This window comes from Astyanax mexicanus, chromosome 12 (genome assembly GCF_023375975.1).
Source record: "Astyanax mexicanus isolate ESR-SI-001 chromosome 12, AstMex3_surface, whole genome shotgun sequence".
Classification (NCBI taxonomy): domain Eukaryota; kingdom Metazoa; phylum Chordata; class Actinopteri; order Characiformes; family Acestrorhamphidae; genus Astyanax; species Astyanax mexicanus.
In genome coordinates, this window is record NC_064419.1 from 8,241,249 (window position 1) to 8,260,613 (window position 19,365).

A 19,365-nucleotide genomic window follows, 5' to 3' on the forward strand; every position below is an offset into this window, starting at 1 on the left:
GCATTGTGACACAATTTTGAATGCAACTAGGTGCAAAGGCCAGTCTGTGTGCTTCCATGTAATTAATATTGGGCCTTTATCTAATGTAAACAGAGTGTGTGACAGAAATCAAAGCCCAATTCCAGATCAATCTTTACAAAAAGATGAAAAATCTGGGGGAAAAAAAGAAAAAAAAATGTTTGGTCATGCTGTTATAGTTAAAGCAGTGTCCAGTTGTTGTTTTATAGATTGAGTACAGTTGTCTCAGTCTGAAAATGAAATATTTCTGTGTTAATATTAAGCTCCAGGGGTAAGCCTTCGTCTCAAACTTGCCCACTTCAATCATCAGCTCTAAAATCCCGTCATAAACCTGATACCGGGGATCAGTGAGCACCACCCGCAGAGCTACACCTGCTCTGGTGACATTTGCCCCAAAATATCAAACGGGAACGATCGTGAGTATTAGCATCTCATTTCATGTTTAATGCATCGTGCCAAGATGTTTGAATGTCATACTCAGTCAGACGGCGGCAAATCTGGCACAGGTTTGATTACCCTGAGCTGAGATGATCAGGAGAAATCAGCTCGACTCCTTTTCAGGCAGCGTGCCAGCACACGCTAAGCTAAACCGCAGTGCTAATGCTGCATGAATAAACGGTCAAAGTCTGAGTTCACATTCACTTCACAGATATCTATTATTACTAATTTAATTATAGTCATAAAAAGCCTTTTAGAGGTCAAGATACTAACATCGCAGTAAACAAGAGCTCACTGATAACTATATCTGCTGTCAGTCTGCCTGCTCTGGACTCTGATTTACACAACAAAGACTCCAATTCCCAGCATGCACCCACACCAGACTGCTGACTTTGATAATCATGTGATGCTACAGTGTTCCTGCTCCCCCAGCTTCTGATTGTCCACACATATTCTGTTTAGTATAAAGTTTACATCCAGTAGCGGATCGGGGCAATGTCCTGGTGATACCTCACACTGTTTGTGTTAATGGACTATAGTAAGTCCCTCCATATTGTAGGCCACACCCACTTACCAAACTAAACCACTCCTACTATGCCACCTTAAACCACTGCATTAGGTAGAATGAGTGGGGCCTTAAGTTATATACACTGAATGGGTGGGGTTAAACTGCTGTAAGGTGCTGAATGGGTCGGGTTAAACTGCTGTAAATTGCTGATTGGGTGGGGCTAAACTGCTGTAAGCTGCAGAATGGGTGGGGGTCTTAAATTCTAAATGCTGATAGGATGGGGCTAAACTGCTGTAAAATGCTGAATGGGTGGAGTTAATCTGCTGTATACTGCTGAATAGGTGGGGTCTAAAGTTCTCTACACTGGTTGGGTGGTGCTAAACTGCTATAAGATGCTGAATGGGTGGGGCTAAAATGTAGGCCAAATGGCTGGGACTAACAAATGTAGGTGCAATGGATGGGTCTAAACTGCTCTGGGCTGTTCTTTAAACACGTACAATGACATAAATGTAGCCCGTGATCACTCCACCTCCTCCCCTTCCCTCTTGACAGACAGCTGTAACTGTATGAGACAGTGACATTCTGTATTGATCGCTCAGGTAGGGCTTTATCTCCTACTCGCTAATCAATACCCGCCCCTTCCTGCCCCCCATTGCCGGGACATTTCACCCTGAAGTCTGAGAGCCCCGCCGGCCTGCCAATCGATACCGCCTCAGCTGTCAGTGGTTCTATTTAACACTGCGGCAGGTCCGACTTGCAGGTGTTCACCTTCTGCTGAAGTTCTGTAGTCTATTGGGTGGTGCTTAACTGCTGTAGGCTGAATAGGTTGGGCTAAACTGCTGTAGACTTAATGGATAATGAACAATTACCAATTGTAGTCTAAATGGGTTGGATCATAAAGGTTAAACTGCTTAGAAATAAAATTCAAAGCACTGGTAACAATGGGAACAGGATGGACCAATCAGACTGATGAAAAAACATCTAAAAAACAATATTGACAGAGGAAGCCACAATTAGCTTAGGATTAGAGGGAAAGTAAGGAAGGCTTTGTGATCTGAAGCATTACACACCCTCTGTGAAACATGGTGGAGGCAGTGTTGTGGCATTATTATGGCATGGACATGGATTATGGATATGGAAGGATAATGATTTGCAGTTAAGTATAAAAAATACTTCTTATATTTAGTTAACCTATGTTAGTTTGTTCAGTTACTTTTTCATTTATTATTTTGTTTTATTTCTGTACCATTTTCATTAGCATAATGAGTGAAGACAGAGAGAGAGAGAGAGAGAGAGAGATACTGTTACTGTAAGCAGTTTTTTTTAGCAGTATTATAGCTCCATCTAAAGGACGACATCAGTTTTACACACAGAGGATTAACACTCAATTAACATTATAGTTTATTCATTAAAATGTTAGACACTGTAGTTTCGGCATTAGTTCTGTGCACACGTGTTTGTTATATACATTTAGTGCGCATGTATTTATTTTTATTATTTTACATATCCAGAAAGAAAAAGTGGAAGCATACGTGGAGGACTTTTATTTTATCTCGTTGAATGGAAATCTATGGTAGTAAAATCACGAATGCAAATTATTAATTAAAGTTTAAGGAAATATTTTTAATATTCGAGTACTTAGAGTTAGTATGTAAGAATAACATTTCCAGAGTACATTCGGATTTCCTTTTTATTTATTATGGTTTAGACTGTTTTAGTTTTATTTTGTCACACAGGGAGTGGATTACTTCCGTCCTCTTCATGCTGCTGATCTGAACCGCGTGTGGACCTTTTTTACGGGTTTAACACTAAAATAATCACCCAGATTTCTAATAGGAGAGGATCTCATCTCATTGATCTGCAGGTACATCATAATTTTGATCGATTTCCTTCTATATTTGACATGCAATCAACTAATACAGCTGACAGTTTAGCTCGAAGCTGAAACTCAGTTGAATTGTCCGTTCCACCTTAAATTGTGCAGCAGATACAGTAGTAACGCATCAGCTTCCAGAATGAAACTGCTGTATGATTTAAGGTGGAACTGGGAATTGGACTGGGTAGACAACTCAAGCTTCGTAGTTTATCTCTGTATTTCCACCCTGTAATGTAAAAACGTGGTTTAACGTTTTAAACTAGAATTTAAACTATTAACGTAATTTAATAGCACACTTACACACACGCTCCCTGATTATTTTATTTATATGATGCTGATTTAACAAGCTAGCTCACATTGACAGCTCCCTAAATGGACTCTAATTTTATTATTTCAAAATAAATTCGATTAAATAATAGTATGTGTTATATTTTAGATTATTCCCGTCACGATAACTTACTAAATTATTTAAAAAAATAAATATAAAAATATAAAAATAATTACACTAAATTGTCCAAGCAATTATTGTGATAAACGATATTATTGTATATAATATACTATACTAATGATTTGAATTTACTGTCATTTTTATTTAATACAAATGCAACATATCTATATATTACATCGTAGAGGAACACTGTGTGTTTGCCATATTTTATTTCATGTTATTATTACTGTATTTTATTTTATTTTTTTATATTATGTTATCATGTTTCAGTTTATGAGATTGTGCTATTGTGATAAACAAACAAATGACTAAGCTAAGTTGGCAAATGTAAGGTTAGGTTAAACTAATTAAATAAAAGAGCTTCACGCTAATATGATAACGGTATACTAATAAATTCTCTACAAGCTAACAAGCTAAATGCAAACTGAACATTTAGTTACAAACTAATGTTGTAACTGTAAACTAATACATTAGCTACAAACTAATATGTTAACTGTAAACTAATAAATTAGCTACAAGTTGATATGTTAACTGTAAAATAATAAATTAGCTACAAGATAATATTGTAACTGTAAATTAATGAATTAGCTACAAGCGTATATGGTAAAGGTGTACTAATGAATTAGCTACAAGCTAACATGATAACTGGTAACTAATTAATTAGCTAAAAGCTAACATGATAACTTTGAACTAATAAATTAGCTACAGACTAATATTGTAACTGTAAACCAATAAATTAACTACAAGCTAATATGTCAACAGTGCACTATTGAAATATCTACAAGCTAACAAGCTCAATGCAAACTTAATAAATTAGCTACAAGCTAACATGCTAACTTTGAACTAATAATTTAGCTACAGACTAATATTGTAACAGGCTAATATTGTAACTGTAAATCAGTGATGAAGCTTATATGTTAACAGTGCACTAATGAATTATCTACAGGCTAACGAGATAAATGCAAACTAATAAATTAGATAAAAGCAGACATGGTAACTGTAAACTAATAATTTAGCTGCAGGCTAACATGGTAACTTTGAATTAATAAAGTAGCTACATGCTAATAGGGTAACTGTAAACTTATAAATTAGCTACATGCTAACATGGTAACTTTGAACTAATAAATTAGCTACAAGCTATTATGGTAACTGTAAACTAATAAATTATCACCAACCTAATATGGTTACTGATAACTAAACTTTAAGCTAACAAGTTAAAACCATAAACCACAAACTAACCATACACAAATGCAGCAACTAAAAAATATGTGCCAACTGTTACTTAAGTTAATTTTAATGAATTTCTAAGCTAAACTCAAGCTAATGTGTTAAATGTGAGTTGTGTTCTGTTTTTTATTTGTGTTGGTTCTTGTAGGTTCTGCGTGGGTTCTCTGCACTGTGTTTAGAACATATTAGCTTTAGCACTGCACACAGTTATGACCTCAAGCAGTCGGAGGAACCCCCTGAGAGCCCGTCCGGGAGCCCTTTCAGAGAACAGCTCGAACTCTCGGTCAGACCCCACCCCCTCTGCAGCTGGGGCGGATGAAGGGTCGGGGATGCTGGGGTGGCTGATGGAGCTGCCGGTGGCGCGGTTATCCCGGCAGCAGCTGAAGCATCTGGAGGAGCATCGCTACAGCAGCATGGGCCAGTCCCTGCTGGAGCCCTGCGTGCAGCCGTTCTGGTGCTGGCTGGTGGGTCAGGTTCCTCTGTGGATGGCGCCGAACCTCATCACCATCGTGGGGCTCGCAGTCAACGCTATCACCACCCTCATCCTCGTCTACCACTGCCCCACAGCCACCGAGCAGGTACCACTGACTGCAGGATGGACGGGGCTTACCTAGAGTTTTACTGATGATTTTGGATGCTCTGATTCTGAAGTTTGGGGTTATCTTTGTATATTAATGAACTCTCTTACTTTTTTATGTACATAAACAAACATTGCACTGCGCAATTTAAATAACCTGACCTAGGCAATGAAAGGCAGTAGTGTTGTCAGATATTACAGATGTCCTGATTTTAATTTTTTTTTTAAGCACAGTTTGGCCCAAGTAACTTACCAGTAATGCTGATATCAGACGATACTGACATACCCCATTGTCTGCATTAGCGAAGAAAAGAAAATAGAAAAACAAGTGAATAAAAAAAAAAAGCCCCCAGACTGAGGTGTATCTGTAAATTAGGGTTCATGGCCTCACCCACCTTGGCTTGTAGAGCCATAGAGGGAGCGTCACAGCGCTCTTAGCCAATCAGAGGCGATACATTTGCATGTCATGAATATTCATGAGTAAAAGCCGAAATCCTGTGGCTCTTCGTTGCCCACTGCCCACCAATCTAGAACAGGAGCACAAAAAGTGCAGCACAGTGCATTAATTCATACTAGAGAACACACAACATTAATGAATGATGAAATGAGACCTTCAAATGCAGCTTACTGGATGCTGCTAGAACATAGCACTAAAAATAAAGGATCAAAACTAGATAGGGAATAATCAAAATATCTGTTCTTAATTATTCCAAAATTATTTTTTAAGCAGCTACATGTTTGTCTTCCCTCTTTATGTTACTGAAAATATTATATCATTCCATTGTTCCTCCTTAGGCACCCACATGGGCGTATCTGGCCTGTGCTTTGGGTCTGTTTATTTACCAATCACTGGATGCCATTGATGGTAAGCAGGCCAGACGGACCAATAGCAGCTCTCCACTCGGCGAACTCTTCGACCACGGCTGCGACTCCCTTTCCACTGGTGGGTGTGTTTTTAATGCTGATAATGCATATAGATTTTAGTCATCACAGAATATATGTAATAATCCATATACTTACACGTTCAGTGACCTCTGATAGATTTGTTTATGTGGTTTCTGAAAAACTGTTCTCAAACAAGAACCTTAATGTCGAAGGGTCCTTAGCTTAAATGGCTCTTTGCAAGTAGATCAGGGTGTTTTCAGTAAAAAAAAAAAAAATTATATCTATATTCTAAAGAGAAATGACAATAAACAATACAGAATACTGTATATGAAAATATTAAAAACATATATATATATATATATATATTTAAATAATAAAATGATGTGGTGCGTCACTGACTGCACTGATAATTGCACTGGATGATGATGTTTGAGATGGTGAAATTAATTTGTCCTGCTGATGCTTTAATTACGATGTTTCTACATCATAATTTACACAAGACTGTACTCTGTCCAGTGCCATTGAAAAAAAAAAAAAATATATATATATATATATCTCGAAATTTATGATGCATTACCCAGTAATATTTTAAGGCCTTTTAATAATCCAGTGGTTCCATATAGCTGCAAATAACTGTCTGAATCCTTTTGGAACCTTTTGTAGATGGTTCTTTTGAAGCTTTTGAAAATAGTTCTGTATATTAACACAAAGGCGTTACACTATTGTTAAGACCAGAAGAACCCTTTACAGTACTGTATAGAACCCTACCTATAAAGAGTGTACTTAAGTGTGTATATATATTATTTTGTGTGTGTGTGTTTGCAGTGTTTGTAGTTTTGGGGACGTGTATAGCTGTACAGTTGGGGACGAATCCGGACTGGATGTTCTTCTGCTGTTTTGCTGGAATCTTCATGTTCTACTGCGCTCACTGGCAGACCTACGTCTCCGGAACTCTGCGCTTTGGAATGTGAGTTGGATCCTCCGCCGAATCTCCTGGTCCTTAATGTGAATTAGAGATTTAGCCCCTTATGCACTTTCACATATTTGAGACTGATGTTAGAACTAGTAGGGCTGTCAAGATAAAACCTGAATATCTGTTAAATGCACTGTAAAAAAAAAAACTGGCCAGTCCAGCAGCAAAAAGGGATCTCTCTAGTACTAAATTTTTTTGTGTTGTACAGAATTCATTAGTGCACAGAATTTTCAGCAACAAAAGATATCTGTCCAAAAGTAAAATATCAGAATGAGTAAAAAGATGAAACAACGTATACCAATCATTTATAAAGAACTATTTACAGAAGATTTACCTTGTACTTTTAGAACCTTTTTACCAAACAAAAAAGAAATCCCTGAGTGTAAGCATTCATATTGTTCCTTAAGGTGTTATGGTTCTACACTATACGTCCAAAAGTATTGGGACAACGCTCGTTCATTATGTTTTCTGAAATAAAGAAAAGATATTAAATAGTTTATCCTGCTTTTGTTGGAGTAACTGGACTTTCTACTAGATTTTGGAGCATTGCTGTAAGGATTTGATTGCGTTCAGCAACATAAGCTTATCAGAGAATACAGTTCCACTGCTCTCCAGCTCAATACTGGGGACTGGCATGATGCCACTAGTTCTTGTTGGTTAATCTGCTCCAGAAAATCCTATTCTATTCCATCCTTGTACTTCTCTTCTATCAGCACTAGACATGCTACGTTTGTGTGTATACATTTGCACATCTGTGTCAGCAATGGGTGCAACTTAAAAGTAGTAGAATGCATTCTTTAGAAGGGGGCTCCACAAATATTTGGACATATAGTGTATTTATATGTAAAGACTGCTCCCTTATTAGTTGAGATATTAGTTGCATAATACAGTCCTAAACATATTCCATTGACAACAGTTGTTTAATATTTGAATTTGTAATTTCTGCAAGTTGTTTTTCTGTTTGTTTCAGCATGAATGTAATTCTCTTATTAATTGCTCCGCCTCCTCCTCTTCCTCCTCCTCCTGAGCAGAATCGATGTGACTGAGGTGCAAATCTTCATTATAAGCTTGTATTTGCTGGGTGCCGTCGGAGGAACAGCTTTTTGGCAATATGTGGTAATCATCTTTATCATGCTTAATTCATCCAAATCTCCAAAAAATTCACTGAACACATTTTCAGTTTGTAAAATTTCATGATATCTGATGTGTGTTTAATAAACAGGATGTCCTGTTTTAATCTAAGGGACAGATTGACACAGAGATGCATGTACTTATTATCCTAATTATGAGCAAATACGACCATCGTTGAGGCAATATTTTATCGATATATGTTATTATTATTATTATTTTTTAATTACAGTTGGTGTGTTTTTTATTAATGTAACTATTATTATTTGTATTTTTGATCGATAAATTGGAGTATTACATTGATTTAATAAACAGGCACTGAATTACTCACTACACATACAGTGTGCACCCTCACAACAGAAATTAAATATGAAAATGTTTAATACTCATATCTCTGTGTTTCGGTCAGATTCCAGTTTTAAACATCCAGATTAAAATCATTCCTGCCATCTTCACTCTGCTGGGGGCCATTTTCTCCTGTACGAACTACTTCCGGGTCATTTTCTCGGGCGGAATGGGCAAAAACGGATCCACTGTTGCGGTGAGTGAGACGCTCTGCAGTGTTTCTTCTGGCCTGTTTATAGATTAGATAGCATCATAACAATATGATTACAATTAGAAGTAATTCTGGAACTATACCACAGTGTGACCTGGTTCTGTAGATCAGTTGTAGATATTTAGTTCCTTATATTACAATATATTTAATTATTTATATTTATGTGACCTTGAGTTATTATGTCAACCTCAATATAAGCATTTAAATGCATGTAGGTCCTGAAATGTGTAAATGAGCTTTAGCCATTTGTTTTTTGTAAAGAAAAAAAAGATTTCTGATAAACTGTAAAACTGCTATTTTTTGTTTGCAAAACAGAAATAGCCCACTTCCTCAATTACCAGGAATAGTTTAAAAAAAAAGATCAAATGACCAAGGGTAAACAGACCTACCTTCACATTACTTTGTAAGTGGCCATTTTTAGGGCATTATTGCCATTATGGAGCTAGTAGAGCATGACTGATGGTTTTATTCATAATAGAGTTACAGGAGGCTATTCTCTGAAGCCTTTTACTCTGAATGCTTTGCATACATTTCAAATAAAAAAAATGTTAAGCTAAAATACAGTATATTACAGTACATCCCAGAACAAAATACAGTACATTACACTCTTATCTTAGTAAAATTTTAACTCATAAGTTTTTCTACAGGGAACGAGTGTACTGTCCCCAGCCTTCCACATCGGAGTGGTGACTGCTCTGGCTCTGCTGACCTATAAGATGTCGAGTGAGCAGCTGTTCCAGAAGCACCCCTGCCTCTACATACTAGCTTTCGGCTTCGCATCTGCTAAGATTACCAACCGACTAGTGGTAAGCTAAAAAAAAAAATAATAATAATAATAATTGAATTTAATGCATTTTTATATATATAATATATAATATAATACAAGGTTTATTGAAAATGTGAAATCCGTTGTCTAATTTGTTTTATATTACAGTCATGTAAACTCCATGAAAACCATCATATTGAACATATTTAATCATATGGAAATTAAGGCATTATTTAAACAATACAGTAAAATGTATTAAACAAAAATGTAAAATATTGATAATATTAAGTTCACCCTGTGCCCTTTATATCTGGTATTTTTTTTTCCCAATTTTTAGTTAAAAAGTTTTTGTTCATGTGTGTATGTATGTGTGTGTATGCTAGGTTGCTCATATGACTAAATGTGAAATGCATCGTAATGACTTGGCCTTTCTGAGTCCGCTGCTGCTGTTCCTGAATCAGTATTTCAGCTACTTCCGTGAACACAGCATCCTCTGGGTGGCGCTGGTAAGTGCTGGTACTCAAACACATCATTTTATATATGTTTTTTGTTAATACATACACTTCACTGCACGCATTTTGGGGCCATGTAAACTAGGGAAATAGATTTAAATTTGTTTGTATTAAACAAAACGTGGGAAAAAATATTTTTGTATTTGTATGCATGCCTATATTTAAATGTGTACAACATTAGGTACCACAGCAACAACTTGGCAATGCCTGAGCAACCACCTTCAGCACTATAGTGACCACCTGGGATATTGTAGGAACTGCTGCAGAACACCACAGCAACTAACTAGGATACTAGCCGCCATCTAGTAACCACGTAGAAACAGCCTAGAAACTGCTTGGATAGTGGATGGTGGATGGTGGATTCCACTAGATATGTGCAACCTTTTTTTCCTTCAGGAAATGCATTTTTAAGAATTTGATCATAATACACGGGAGGGAGCGCTATAACATGTAATTATTGTGATTATACCACAGTTCCATTATCACTGTTTATTAAAAGATTTTAAAAGAGTTAAAGAGAAAATATGATCTTTTTGGTTATAAACACTCCACCAGTTAAAATAGTTCCATTGTTGCTCTGTTTGTAGCTGTGATGTTTGGCTTGTAAGCGCTGCATCATTGCTAGGTTACCTGTATGTGGAGGAGTAATACATGGAGAGCTTCGGTTACAGTGCATTACAGGCTGATAACGGCACTTACAGAACGCCTCTCAGCCACATTGTCGCATTGTCGGAACTAAACGTGGTATAATAGTATTTATGTTCTTACGCCCTTTTTGGATAGGATTAGTTTTCCCTTAGAAGGTGGAGTAATGTATTTTTACTAAAGGACATCAGGAAAACATATAACCGATACACGCAGGATGTAAAATTTCATAGCTTAGTTCCAAAATGTGCGCAAAACCATAGCTATCTTGTTTACTCTGGTTCTTTTCTTCTGTTTTTAGGTTTTGGCTGGTTTTGATCTGGTCCGCTACTGCGTGAGTGTGTGTAACCAGATCGCTGCCCACCTAAACATCAGTGTGTTCAGCCTCCGCAAGCCGGAACCTTCTAAACAAGAATACCACAACAACCACTAACATATATACACATATACACACACACACACACACACCCCACACACACACTCCGTCCCTCTGCAGGTCAGTTCTTACAAAGAATGTAACAAATTCAGAAACTAAACACAGCCGGATTTACACAGAGTTTTGGAATAACAATAATTTAACAGGTTAAGGGGAATTGCTACGAGTTTTTTTTTTACATGCTGCGTTCGCTTTATGTTTGGTTCACAGTGTGTTATTTAAGTTAACAGTTTCTAGCCTGAACTTCTAGTTTGTGGCATTTTTATAACAGTTACACAGAGTCTGAGGGAGAGGTGAAGAAGTTACTGTAGGGAGAAACTGGAAGGAGAAGTTACTGTAATGCTGCTAAAAACAGCAGTCACAATACTCGAGTCAGCGATACACAAAACCCAGCGGTTACAACTTTTTTTGTTTGTTTGTTCATTTGTTTTTGTTTTTTTTTACAGGCTGCTTATTAGGCAAGTCTGGGTGTTGAGAACCCCAGCTGGTATTCCTGTGGAAACCCTTCACTAAACCAGTGAAGCTAAAGCTAATTAGGGTCTCTGTGAACGTGGCGTTAGCCTGAGAAGAAAGCAGCAAAATTTTACAGAGTGTGTTTAAACTACAGTATAGTTAATAAAAGGTAAAAAACAAAAAAGAGTTTCTAAATTTCTCTTACACCAAATGTAGTTGATCAGCCAATACATGCAATGCACTGGTGAGCTTCAGTGCTAATGAAGCTAACTAGCAATGGAAGCCAATAATCCACCAATTAGCAATGGAGCATTGTTGCTAATAAACAGTAATTGACAAGTTAATGGAGCCTATATTCCACTGGTTAGCAGTGGAATTACAGCTAAAAAAGAAATAGAATATTTTTCTGCATTACATTTACCTCAGATTTACCTCAGAGTTTAGGGCATTCTATATAAGTCAGCTATCATTGTTAACGTTGTCCCAGGTTAGCATTGCTAGCGAGGGCAGTTGATAACAACACATTATGGTGTCTTGTGCATCCAAACAGCTAGGAAACATATCTACTGACAGAAAGTGGAGCATACTGCGTGTAGAAATGATGTAATCAGACAGTAATAAATAGAAGATGATAGATGATAAACCGTAAAATAATCCTGCTTTTACTACTGTTGCTGTGCGGGCCGCCATCTTGAATTTGGAACTGAGGGTTTGCAAGGCAAAACAGTTCCACACAGTTTGAGAAGAGTATATGATGATTTAGACATCCAGTTGGTACCATGCTATTTGGTGGATTATAAACTTTCAGCATTTGTTTTTTATTCCATTACATGTTTTGACTGATTAACTACATTTTGTTTAACATAGCAGAACAGGCTAAATAATGGTAGATCTGAAAGTATGTAGTGTTCTTTAATAAAGCCCCTGGGAATCTGATTTTATTTTTTCTAATTTGGTTCATTTGGCTTCTCTATTCTTTTGTATTTCTTATAAATGTCTTTCCAAACTCGCTATCACTCTCCTCTGAATGTTGAATGGGTGGGTCTAAAAGTGGGTCAGGCTGACATCAGCAGAACTATGACCAATCACATGGCTAATTTAGCTCCTCCCTATCTTCGAGTCTAAGCAACTGGAATTGGAGTGCTGGTGGGCTGCTACTTAGCAAACATCTTAGCTGAGCTCTGCTATCAAGCTATCCAAATATTCACATTATTTTGTTGCATATCTTGTTTGCAATGGCGCAGTTCAAAGGAAAGCGTTAAAAAGCACAGCCAGAGACTGGTACAGATTCTGTCTCAAGGCAGTGTGATTTGCCACAGTAATGTAAACAAGCATTTATTTGCTTGCGTTAGAGGGCTGTCAGTCACGCATGTTCATTAGAATATTATTGCCACACCCACATCATTCTCTGAGAGAGTGTTTAAATATATTTCTTCTTTATGTTTTATATTTAAACGTTGCTTTGCTTAAATGCTCTGTTCCCCTGGCCTTTAATAATTAAAAGTAAACGTTTTTAATATTCAATTAGTTTGACCAAGGGTTCACTAACTTTTGCATACATCCATATACAAGGGCCAGAGTTCTTTCACTGTACTAAATGTAGTAAAGGGAAGCAGGAGACTGTACTGCGAGATGGCTGTACCATAACTGTGTACCATAACTGTTCATAATAATCAGATCAGAATAATCAGATCTCTAAATCACGTCACTAACGGTTCCAGCATGATTCAGTCTGTGCTGCAGTTCTACAGTTATGCCAAATACCATACTCACGCTGTAATATAAAGTAAATATTTAAAATAGTACTGTTGTAATCATTAATCAAAGTCTTCAGATCAGTGTTTACACTCCTGAGTTAATGTGATAATCTGATCATTTGTGTGCCTTTATTTTTCACATTATTTTTTATTGTGTACAGCTTACAGATTTACTCTATGCACATAAAAGGTAGACTTTACATTCTTTATTTATGATTTTCAAACTCAAATCATTGCAGATTTTCAGAAAATCCATAATTTAATTTGTGCATCCTTTAAAAGATAGAATATAGAAGGAGAAACTGGAGTTAATATAATAAATATCTAAAGATATATAGTTTAAATAGATAAACAAGTAATAGTTTTCCGTTAAAGCTTAACTGTTATAGTAAGACCTTGTAGCTCCTATTATTTTTTTTTTTTTTTTCAAAACTTCATTTTAAATCTGGCCACTCTATTATATGTTGTTAATTTTTTAAAGATGAGGACCTTTTTTACCTTTTTGAAGTTTTTTTTTATTTTTTTTTTCTTTTCGTCAGTCCAGGTTTTATTTTGGAGATATGAGGTTTAGCCGTGGCAGTGCTGCTGTGCAAAATGAAGTCGTTAGGTAAGAAAAGTTACATTTAAGAATAATGAAGGCTAATAGCGTTCAGAGAGCTAATCGATTGCCTTTTATTATTCATAGCGAGGTCAAAGCAACTATGCAGTCACTTCCCTTTGTGATGTCATGACAGACCGTTTACTGTAACCATCATCCACGTTAGCAGCTAACTGCACCAGCTAAAGACAACCCCCCCCCCCTTCCCCACACCCCACTTTCACGCCATATTTATTTAGTTACTTTTAAACTGGAGCTATGAAGCTAAAGTAGCTAAACATAATGGAAGACTAGTAGCATGCTTAAATCTTACACTTTTGTGTGAAATTTGTAAAAAATAAAAATCTAGACCAAGTTGTGTGTATAAATCAGGCTTTGATCTGGCTGCTACTGTTATATTAGCTATGTTAGTTAACATGCTTCAATCCATGTTCATGTTCATACAGTGTTATATACCACATAATCCACTATTGGAGATTAGTATAGAGATGTGTTGAGAAGAGGTTATGATGGTTTAGACCAAAGTCTTTATAGGCAGTTTTTGGCAAGGCTGTCTTTTTGGCAATGCCACCAGGCAGTTAAATCAATTCAAGTCAATTAAATCAAGTCCAGCTTCCTATGTGTTTAAATAAGGACACAAAAATACTGGTTGCAATTTCTTAAACATATTTAAAATCGTTGATACATTTTGATAAAACCTCATGAACGGTTTGTAGCATTTGACTCTATAATTATATATAAAAAAAAAAAAAAATTCGCCTGCTCTGACTACTGCGCTTTCGCAGATCTCCATATTTTTAGAGGGGGTTGCTGTACAACCAGCAGACTAACCCTCCTTCACTCCTTCACAGCATAAGCAGCAATTAGCTATTTTTGTTAAAGGTTGGGACTTTAGCATTGAACCAGTGGTTGGTGTTTAGACATAGCTTCATTAATTGGTTAATGATAAAAAAATAAAATATCTTCAATTATTTTCTTAGCAACATTAGCCTCATGTCATGATTGATTGACTGCATTTGAGGTAATGCAGAAAACTGTGTATTTTTTTTTATTATTATTATTTTATTTTATTTATTTATTTTGAGAAAAGTTATCACATTACAGTCCTAAAAGATACATACTTAATGCTGCTTGTAGCTATGTTTCATCCACCTCAGCAGGGTCCAGGTTTATTATTTTCCAGCTTCTAATTCATGTTGTTAGCTCATTGTCAAAGTCTTTGTAAGTTAAGTCAATAGTTTGGGGGTTGTAGCCCTAAACCCAAATGTAGTCAATCAGCCAATACATTGATGCACACTAGAGCTATGAGGCTAATGTAGCTAGAAAGCAAAGAAACCATTTAACTTATATTTAGCACAAGGGACACAAGGCCAATGCATCTATCAAGCACTGGAATGCTAACAAGTAGCTAACAAGTGTTTTAGAGTCTATTCCAACCAGTTAGCACTGAGGCAACAAAGCTAATGTAGCTAATAATGCTTAAAACCTATACCATCTATTTAGCACTTGGGCTACGAGAAAGAAAGATACAATACTTTTATCGTATTAATGACTCAGCTGCACATTGCTCTCACGAGTCTACAGTTTTCTGGTAAAGCCGGAAATCTAAATACTTTTTTGCCCATTTTACAAGACTTTAGGACCTCCAAGTATCTGCTGTGACCCAAATCTCTCTTCTCCAAATACTGTTTTCAGTACCATATTTTACGCACTATAAGTCAGGTATTAAAGCCACTCCACTAAAGTACAGTGTTATATAAGAGTTTAAGTTTAGTTCTTCATCATTAATGCTGGACTAGCATTAGCATTAGACACTTACCGCTGTAGGCTGCTGCTGCTAACCTCGGTTAGCACTGATGGAGCAGAATTAGCATTAGCAGCTAACCGCGCTGAGCGCTAGCTCTTTAACCGTTCAGATGTGAGTATTATCGGCATGCAGCCTGCTGCTGCTAATCCCAACTAGCACTGCTGGAGTGGCATTAGATTTAGCAGCTAACCACGCTAGCTCTTTTGTCGTTCAGAGGGAAGTATAGCGGACTGTGTTTACAGTGTTAAAACAAGCTACGTAGGACAAACCGCTAAAAGCTAATATTTGGCCCTGGCTTACCGGAGCACTTAGTGTAGCGCTGTCGAGTGGCAGTAGCTGCTACTCGCTAGCAGTTAGCTGCTAAAGCTAGTGCTCCGGCATTAGTGCTGGAAAAATTCGGGAATCCTAACTTAATGTAAATAAACTTAAGCACATTACTCACCCAAATAAACAGTTTTCAGAAGAGACATAAGTGTAAATTAACATCCAGCGCTCGTTTTACTTTAAAATAAAGTCTTTTTATTACAGTTTTGTTAACTTAGCTTAGCTTAGCTTAGCTTTACTTAACTTAGTTAGCTACCCCCCACCACCCAGCTGTGAGACCTGCTGAATTAGAAGTTTCTCAAAGTGTCTCTTAAAATGCGGCATATAATCCAGTGCACCTTATGTATGAAAATAGACCAAAAATAGATACTTTATTGATTGTGCGCTTATTTAATCTCTAACAGATTCAATTATATGTATTATCTGTAGCTACAACATACGCTAAAGTATGCTAGCATGGCTAATTACAGCAGCAGCCACAAACCTGAAGCCTGGATTTGTTCTTTTTCAGCTTGTTTTATGTATGATTACCTAACTAATCTAGATTTGTTGATGGTTTTTAATGAGTTTAATGAGGTTTACTAATGTAGCACTGTGCTGATTAACTAACTTAATGCTATTAGCTTTAGTTGTTTAGCCTCGTAGCTCCTGTACAATGCTAAAAACAAACACCAGACATGGCATACTGAACTACATATTTTTATTATTATTTACTCTTAGCTTTATTGTTATTTAACGTTAGCTTTTAAAGTTAAACTGAGCTGCTCAGTGCAGGATGGAGAAAGTTGGTGTGATTTCAGCTGCCCAGTGCTTCCAGTTTTGGTGAATTTAACGGCTGAAGTTTAACACCTCGTCCGCAAAACTCCTTTTTATTTTACTTCCTACCTCTCAACACGTGGTCAGTGTGTGTCATTTCCTCACCAGAGTCTGTGGGGAGATGTTAGCAAGGCGTCCAGTTGTTTAAGGTGTTCTGATGGAGATTTTTTAATATTGTTGGTATTAGTGCCTTTCCTCACATTCCTTATCACAGTCCGTTTTGTTTGTGTGCATCTATGAATGTTACTATGTGTTACTGGCATTGTGTAATGAACAGCATTTTGGTTTTCATTTTTAACAGAAATGCAAACAGAATAACATATATGATATGTGTGTTTATGTCTGGGTTTAAGAAAGGTATTTTATTATTTAATTTTTTTTTTTTTCATTTCTCCATTCCAGTGTTCCCTCTTTTCTAACCTCAAATGTATAAAACTTTGGGCATTTTTTCCGTTATAATCCTTACTTACTGATATAAGTTTGCTTATTGCAGATTTCTGATAGTCATTTAGAAGGGGTGTAATGGTACACAAAATGTATTATTATTATTATTATTATTATTATTTTTATTTTTATTTTTTTTCAGTTTTGGATTGCATGATTTGGTACGAATATGGAATAAAAGGGCCAGAAAAAAAAACAAAAAAATAACTTAAGACCAATGCTGCCTTCAAGTCCACCTCAGAAGTTCGTACCTACAACTTTGGAGCACTTAAAATATGAAAAGATTCTGATCAAGTGTTTTTTTTAATTTTCCTTACTGTTTTTCTGTTGCGAACAGCGATCAAATACATTTATATTTACTAAAAACAAAACAGACTAACAAAAAACAAAGCATGAGCATTGGGTGAGCAATATTATTATCCAGTAGTATAATTTGTGTGTACTTGTTTTGTATGTATGGATGAAAGTAAACCATAAAAAATAGACTGCAGTGTTTGCAGTATTGATAAATATCGACAAATAACCAATTTTAGCATAACTTGGATATTTTTGGCATGGTTTGAAGGTTAATTTACATTAAATTACATTATTAAAATGTTCTGCCTGACTGAACGTGACATTACCGTGTTTGCCCTAATAGTGTGTACCATGTATTCTTTATGCAGTTGTGTGCACAGAACCACCCCGTTTCAATCTGGTTCGGTACAAATACACATACCGTTACACCCCTTAAGTTATGCTTCTGTTTTTGCTCATTTAAAATAAAAAAAAATATGAAAGCTGTAACTGTATAAAAATATTGATTATAAAGAATTATTAAAGCTTGTCAAATGTACCATAATATTAATCATTATTTACCTAAAATACATACAGGATTTAAAACAGTTGATGTGAAAACTTAAAATTCAATAACATTTAATGAACCTCCTGCTTAAGATTTTACTGGGTAAATTATGGATCGGAATATATATCTATTTTTAGTGGGCCATATACATCAGATTACGCATAGGAGAACTACTTAATGCTAAAAACCATTTATGCCTTTAGGTGTTTTTTCTGATTTGTCTGAAAGTAAAAAAAATAAGATATATTTTCCAAACATTGCCTTTATCTCAAATAATATTAATGTAAACAATATTTGGTTTAATTATTTAGTCATAATAATATAAGCGTTTAGTATAATTGTGCCCCTTACACACTAGACATAAATTCATATTTGTTTCATTTATATTTATTTTAAATATACATTTTTATTTAATTTTTATTTTATTTGTCCCTTGCAGTCTTGGCACTAGAGCTGAGCAATATGGTAAAATATTATATCACAATATGTAAAGACATTTTTTACTCTACACAGTATTTAATTTGAAATGTATCATATTTACTAAAAGCTACTGTCCCATATGGCACAGTGAATACATCCAGTTAAACAGAACTAATTACACTGTAATAAAATGTTCTTTAAGCATAATGATTCATTATGTTCATAGAAGTGTAATGTGTTTCACAATAACAACATACTGATACTAATTTTTTAAATAATATATCAAATCATTATTATTTCTCTCTTTAAACACGGTCAGTTTGTCACTTTTGCATTTACATGTTTATTATGTTGAATTTCATGATAAGATCAAATATATTTTTCCTGTTTTATTCTTAAATTTTAAATTGGGTCAGTTTGATCTGCAACAAAACAGAAGGGTTAAATTGGGGGAACTGGATGAATTGCTTACATTCTCTATTTTATTATTTTTTATTTTTATATTTATGCAAATACTGTCACCTCCTCAAGCCCCGCCTCCTGTCACTCACTTTTATTTACATGTGCTTATTTATTTCCCCTCTGACTGTAAACACAGACTGCTGGTGTGTGTGTGTGTGTTCTGATGTATGGTCCAGTTTAAACCAGTTCATTCACATCCACAGGCAGTTAACCCAACCAAAGTCCTCACACACCTTCGTTTAGCGAGTGTGTTAGCGAGTGTGTGTTTGCCACAGTAAAGCCACAATAAGTATTTTATTTGTTCATTTTGCCATTTCTGTTGTACATCTGAATATCATGTGACTGTGATTTGTGTTATGTTTGATTTCCTGTAAAGAATTTAATTTTCTAATAGACTAGCAAATGAAAAAATAAAGACTGTTATATTTCTGGTAACGGGCCCGTCAG

The 19,365-nt window shown here is 35.8% G+C and overlaps 1 protein-coding gene across 1 annotated transcript; it reads left to right on the forward strand.

The window, feature by feature from the left end:
* Positions 1 to 2,690: 2,690 nt before the first annotated feature.
* Positions 2,691 to 19,357, forward strand: cept1a (choline/ethanolamine phosphotransferase 1a). The gene is made up of 9 exons (XM_007236944.4): positions 2,691 to 2,828; positions 4,664 to 5,093; positions 5,888 to 6,035; positions 6,803 to 6,944; positions 7,982 to 8,066; positions 8,488 to 8,619; positions 9,282 to 9,440; positions 9,784 to 9,906; positions 10,859 to 19,357. The coding sequence occupies exons 2-9, from the start codon at positions 4,725 to 4,727 to the stop codon at positions 10,988 to 10,990; spliced, it is 1,290 nt and encodes a 429-aa protein (XP_007237006.2). The 5' UTR covers positions 2,691 to 2,828; positions 4,664 to 4,724; the 3' UTR covers positions 10,991 to 19,357.
* Positions 19,358 to 19,365: the final 8 nt, after the last annotated feature.

Bases quoted from the DNA above. Each gene is read 5' to 3' on its own strand.
- cept1a (XM_007236944.4), top strand. From the start codon at position 4,725: ATGACCTCAAGCAGTCGGAGGAACCCCCTGAGAGCCCGTCCGGGAGCC. The intron at 5,094-5,887 runs GTACCACTGACT...GTTCCTCCTTAG, and splicing joins GCCCCACAGCCACCGAGCAG to GCACCCACATGGGCGTATCT. The intron at 8,620-9,281 runs GTGAGTGAGACG...GTTTTTCTACAG, and splicing joins AAAACGGATCCACTGTTGCG to GGAACGAGTGTACTGTCCCC.